The sequence below is a fragment of the Mugil cephalus genome, chromosome 3 (genome assembly GCF_022458985.1).
Source record: "Mugil cephalus isolate CIBA_MC_2020 chromosome 3, CIBA_Mcephalus_1.1, whole genome shotgun sequence".
NCBI classification, from domain to species: Eukaryota; Metazoa; Chordata; class Actinopteri; order Mugiliformes; family Mugilidae; genus Mugil; species Mugil cephalus.
Window position 1 is genome coordinate 16,049 of NC_061772.1, and position 6,349 is coordinate 22,397.

General features: G+C 41.0%; 1 protein-coding gene across 1 annotated transcript; it reads right to left on the reverse strand.

The window, feature by feature from the left end:
• Positions 1 to 944: 944 nt before the first annotated feature.
• Positions 945 to 5,518, reverse strand: LOC125005021. The gene is made up of 2 exons (XM_047579918.1): positions 5,010 to 5,518; positions 945 to 2,716 (listed from the first exon to the last, which is right to left on the reverse strand). Exons 1-2 carry the CDS (start codon positions 5,074 to 5,076, stop codon positions 1,740 to 1,742), a joined length of 1,044 nt encoding a protein of 347 aa, XP_047435874.1. The 5' UTR covers positions 5,077 to 5,518; the 3' UTR covers positions 945 to 1,739.
• Positions 5,519 to 6,349: the final 831 nt, after the last annotated feature.

The window sequence follows — 6,349 nt, forward strand, 5'->3', positions numbered from 1 at the left end:
CCAGACCATCACATTACTGCCACCATGCTTGACAGATGACAGGCACTCTTCCAGCATCTTTTCAGTAGTTCTGCGCCTCACAAATGTTCTTCTGTGTGATCCAAACACCTCAAACACTTTTTTCCAATCTTCTGTCCAATGTCTGGCAGTGGAAGTTGTTAACACAGAACTGAGAGTAATGAAAATGGGGAGGTTTTGTTTTCCAAATGTACCCACACATCCAGGGGTTCTTTATCTTTATGTATCCAGAAGAGAAGCGTTTGCACATTTGCTGCCAAATAGTGGTATCTAAAGACAGGGAGGGCAAAACCGCCTTTGTTTTTAGGAGACTGCAGAATCGATTTGCGGATTCTAGCTGGTTTGCCATTCCATAGAAATGTCGTGATTTTCTTATCCAAATTGTCAAAAAATGATTTAGCCAAGAAAACAGGGAGGTGCTGAAAGAGGTACAAGAACATTGGGAGAAGAATCATTTTAATCAAATTTATCTGACCCACTAGCAACAAGGGTAAAGCCAACCAGGAGCCAAAATCTTCTTCAGTCTTTTTAATCAGGGGGGCTGACGCCTCAGATATGATGAGACTGATTACTTGCTAATGTTGTATATTGATGTGCTGACGAAAGAAATGATCACCGCTGACAAGTCTTATCTTGCATTTAAAAAGGTTTATTTACAAGAAAGAACAATGTCAAACTCTTGCCGAATCTGAGAGAGCTTCTGGCCAATCGTCGAATCCCCTCTCTCGTTCAGCTCCCACAGTCACCTTATATAAGATGGTCATCCCTGAGAACCCCCATACACAAACAAAACTTTATGTCTTATGTCCTGGTTAGTTTTACGAGCTGGCATCTGGTAAATGACCTTTTGACCTTTGAACTTTATACACACTTCACAACCCCCAAACACAGGAAAGGGACAGAAGAGAAAAACAAGAAGATAATATACTACATATTTCCCCCCTTCGAGGCTCCTAGAGTCTCGACCACCAAAAAACACATACACCCATTCAAACACAAAAACATATTCATTGTTATAACAGAAAGATATGTCCTTCTTACAGTGCCAGTTACAGCACAACCCTTAACAATACAACAAATTCATGGAGTGTGAGAGCGAAAACCTATCAGACAGTCATCTTTCTTAAAATGTCCACCTTTCAATCTAGACAGGAAATTCTCTCACGGCCCCTCTGTCTAAGGCGACCACACAGTAGTACTCCAAGCCTACTAAAAAAGAAGGATTTCTAAAATTTATATAGGGAAATATCTTAAGCAGAGTATATATATGGATACCTCAGAAAATAAATCAAAACATATCCAACATCAGGCTGGTTGACCCATCGGACCCTCCATTGGACCTTTCCCTTCCTAGTATTACTTTCCTTAAACACCCCGAAAACAAAAAGACAACAACTGAGGTTCCAATACATCCACTTTCTTAACAAGTACACATCAATGATATACACCACAACAAACTTTTAATATTGGCAAGACAAAAATATGTTGCACTGTGATCTTTCTCCTGAGTCCCACAATCAGTGTAAGGTCTCATCACAGTGTCCTTGTTCGGGTCCTTCAGTCCCCGAGCATCCAGCTTCTCACATTGATCCTCCTTCAATATCCGTCTAGGAAGAGAGAGCACAGCAGTATCTTTGCTAACATTAAAAACTAATTAAAAACATCAACACACACATTAAATCACCCTTAACTTAAAAATAACCCATAACTAAATACAATCTTCAAAATGGGTACATCTCCATCAGGTGTCCTTCTACACTGATTTCCTCATCATACTCTCCCTCATCATTTTTATTCAATAATGGCATCTGAGCTTGATTTCCAGGCATCACGACTCCAACCCACTTCAATATCATAGCCTTTGCAAAAGTCAACACCAATGTACAAAAACAAAACATTAAACATAAGGATAAAACAACTGCTATTGAAATCTGGGCCAGGATTGCTCCCATTGGACCAAATTTCTCCTGCAACCAAGCATTCGCAGACCATCCAGCTCCCTTTGATGGACCAAACGCATCTCTTATGTTCCTCAATGCATCTATGACACTTGTCATATTGTCTGAATTATCAGGAATCAAAGTATAACATGCATCCCCAGTTAAATTTAAGGCCACACAAAGACCTCCTTGTTTAGCCAAAATATAATCAAGAGCCATATCATGTTTTAACAATGTCAATCGATGACTTTTCTGCGTATTTGTCAAATATTCAAAACTTACCATGGTCTCATTTGCAAAAGACTGTAGAGTATATGTAATATTATCAATATGATCTGCCAAAAACGTCACACCATACCATGGAAATAATCCTAGACCCCACTTTTCTGCTAAACTTATCCTCCAGTGAAAAGCTCTCATAGTATGAAACTGTGCCAATTCCCTTTTTTCCCTACTTCCAAGAGTAACATCAGGTTGAACCTCATTAGGTGCATGTCCCTTCTGCAAAGTAAAAACCTCATATGGAAGTTTCAGCCTTGCCAAATAACAACATCCTGTCCACCCATATGGTAAGAATATATATGCTTTATCATCACAGACCCACCAAAGATCTTTGAAGTTTCCCATGGTCACATTTCCTGGCAAAATCTGATTCTTCACAATCAAAGTCCTGCTCTGTCTATGATCTGGAGCATGAAAAGTCACTGTATATAGATCATCAACAGCTCTATGGTCACGCTTTTCAAAATGCATCATATATTTGTCACAATCAGATATCCCCATAAACATCCCAGGACCATTATACGTATTATTTGCACAAAAACAGTTCATAGACCTTACTGGTGTCACTTCCATCGCATCAGGTTTTGCCGTTATCATTTTCTCATTAGGACCAAATAAATTCATATAAGGTAAATCTACCAACCACAAACAGGTAAATCTAGGTTTAAAGAGGTTTACTGACAAATTCATAATGTTATCTGTTTTTGATTGCTGATGATATAACAACCAAGATAATGCATAGAACTGACATTTAGAAGTCAATGGTTCCGGTATCGCTTCTAAAATCGAAGGCCATGTGCCAGGTGCTGGAACTCTCACCACACATGGACCCTCTATTTTCCTCACTGATCTAACAGAATGAGTCAACTGCTGGAACCACAAATTTCTACTTGCCCACAAGTTTGGAATTTGTAATGCCTTAGAATCAAAACCATATGCCTTCCAATGTGCTTCCCTCTTCTGTATTGCTCGATAAGGTTCAAACTAATCTTTTGACTTCTCATCAAAACTCAAAAAGGCAACACCCTCATCTACCAGTTTAGACCTCAAGATCGTCACATCTTGTTCCTGTATTCTTTCTACAGATTTTGTAATTGTTAAAGACTCAATCACTGTCTCAGTGGCATCAGCTGCTACCTCATTCACAGAGCTCTTAGACGTGACAGAAACTGAATTGGTCACTTGAGTCGGCGTATCAACACTCTTAGTAGTTTCTGAGACTACATCATGCTCTGTTTGTACACTAATTATCCTCGTAGTGGTCCCTGTAATAAATACCTTCTGAACTTCTCCAGCCACCGTTGAAACTTCAAGAGTCTGCAAGCCCTTTAATGTTAGCATTACCTTACGAGTTACATTACCCCCTATCCAATCCTTCTGAGGTAAAACAAACTTAAACTGTGGCTCTAAATAAGTACATGTATATTCCCCTAGATCAACCCATGTGACATTATGCTAGAAAAGTGAACAATCTCCCCTAACTGTCAACCACCACATGTCATTAACCAGAACATACTTCCTTTCACTGGAGGGTATAGCATCAACTTCAGGCCCTCTTAACGCCACATCTTCACCACGGTTGTTTTCCCATTTTAAAGAACTGTCTCTACTGGTGTTCAACCTTCCACACTTACATGGTAACTGAACTGATTCTCCCAAAGCCGCTTCAACACTAGTCTTCATACCGTTTTGGTTTAACCCTTCTTCTAGGTGGCTTTGAACTCCTTTGTTCGACTGAACCTCCCAATTGTCCTGACGCGGCATCACTGTCCTCTGCAATCTCTGGTGTTTTATTTTCCCTCGTGTTAGGCTTCTCAGTCTCTGGGGCGTGTTGGAAGTCAATATTACTAAATCTTTCTTCTTGTTCATTGACTGAAGAGTCACCTGTGGCATCATCAAAATCATGAACAAGATCATCAACCTCATCTCTAACCTGAACAACTCCATCTTGCTCTTCTGAATCTTCCTCCTCTTAATACTGTGGGGGTGACACTTCTTCTGGTGCTCTAACACAGTGTGATAAATGATACCAAGTTGGAGACCCTTTAACCTGAACTGCAGTCCCAGTGCTACGAACAACTTCAAATGGTCCTTCACGACGTTCGTTGTACCATTTCCTTCTAAACACCTTTACAAACACCTTATCTCCAGGTTCAGCCGTCCCCCTTTTTTGTCCATCAAGTCTCTCCTGCGCCTCTTCTTGACTCTGCCTGTCAGAAACATATGTGGATATTTTTTTATGGAGGGTAGCCATGTATGTAACGTATGCTCGCATCTCATCTTCTAAGAGAGCTAGTGGTCCCTTTCCACTCGTACGCAAACAAGGTGTTGGCATCCGTCTGCCTGTAACCAACTCATGAGGAGTCATGTGTAAATCACGCAACTCACTGGAGCGACACACCATCAATGCTAACGGAAGTGCTGCTATCCAATTTAGACCCGTATGTTGACAGATTTTGACAATACGATTTTTCAGGACACCATTCATCTTTTCACAAATCCCCTGACTCTGTGGATGATATACTGCCCCAAGACGCTGTTTAATGCCCAATTTCTGTAAAATCAATTTCACAGTCTTATCCACAAACTCCTTCCCGTTATCCGAAGATATTCGATCAGGAAGTCCCCACCTGCTTATGACCTCCATGCACAGAAACTTGGCAACTGACTGAGCATCCTTTCGCTTAGTTGGACAAGCTTCAGGCCATCGTGAAAATCTATCCACGACGACCAACATGTACCTCTTACCTGCAACTGGTTTTATCAGATCGACAAAATCCACCACCAACTCACGCATTGGACCCCTTGGCGTTGGAATATGACCCGGAGGAACCATCACACCCCTCCGAACATTATTTTTCAGACAGATAGTGCACCTGCTTATAACATAATCAATTTGCTCAAGCAAATATGGTGCCCAAAATCCATACTCTTTTATAATCTTCCTCCTAACTTCCCCCTTGCAACATGGGCCAACCCATGTGCTTCCTGAATCATCAATCCCAACAGGTCTGGAGGTGCTACTATCAGTCCCTCATGATTTCTCCAAAGACCAGTAGAATCCTGTGTTGCCCCTCGATCTACCCACAACTGTTTATCCACCTCAGAGACAGCTTCCTGCATTAAGACCACATCTTTCACTGTAATCTTATCCTCCAAATCTACTTCATGTGTGACCAAGAAAACTTTACCCGACTTCTCAGCTCCTGTCACTGCTTTTGCAGCCTCATCAGCCGCTTTATTACCCTGAGTGACTCTTGACACATCCTTCTTATGTGCTGCACATTTAGCTATTGCTATTTCTTTAGGTTTCATCATAGCATGGAGAAGTTTCATTATCTGAGTGTGATGCTGTATTGGGGAACCATCTGTTTTCTTAAACCCTCGATTTTTCCATACCGATCCAAACAAATGACACACATTATAAGCATATGCAGAATCTGTATAGACCGTCACACGCTTGCCTTTCGCTAAAAGACATGCTTCAGTTAACCCCACCAATTCAGCAAGCTGCGCTGATGCAGGCTGCGGTACCACTTCCGCTTTCTCAACAACAAATCCTGTTCCCTGGGCTTTTACCACCGCATAACCAGCACTCAAATTATCTCCCACGCGATAACAGGACCCATCAGTCCAATACTCTAAATCTGCCTCACGCAGTGGGAGAGCTTTCAAATCTGACCTTAATCTTGAGTATTTCTCTGCTTCTTGAACACAATCATTTGGTTCACCATCTTCTTGAGTTGGCAAATTCTCAGCTGGATTTATCGTAACACATCTGACTACTGTGACATCCTCCTGTTCTAAAAGCCTATTATAGTCTCTAAGTCTAGGCATGGTCAACGTATACCTGCCATAGTTCAAAAGATTTCTGAGACTATGATGAGTAAGAATTGTCACTGGATATCCCCTCCTTTTATTGTAGTGCATTTATCCAAACATCTACAGCATCGATCTATATTCTCTTCAACTTCTCTTAAAATCTGTCGTCTTTCTTCTTCTCTATAAGCAGTTTTTATCTTAGCAGACTTCAAAAGAGTAGGACTCTCACTTTCCAAATCTTCATCACTGTCATCATTTTCACTTTCATTTCCACTTCCACTTTCAAC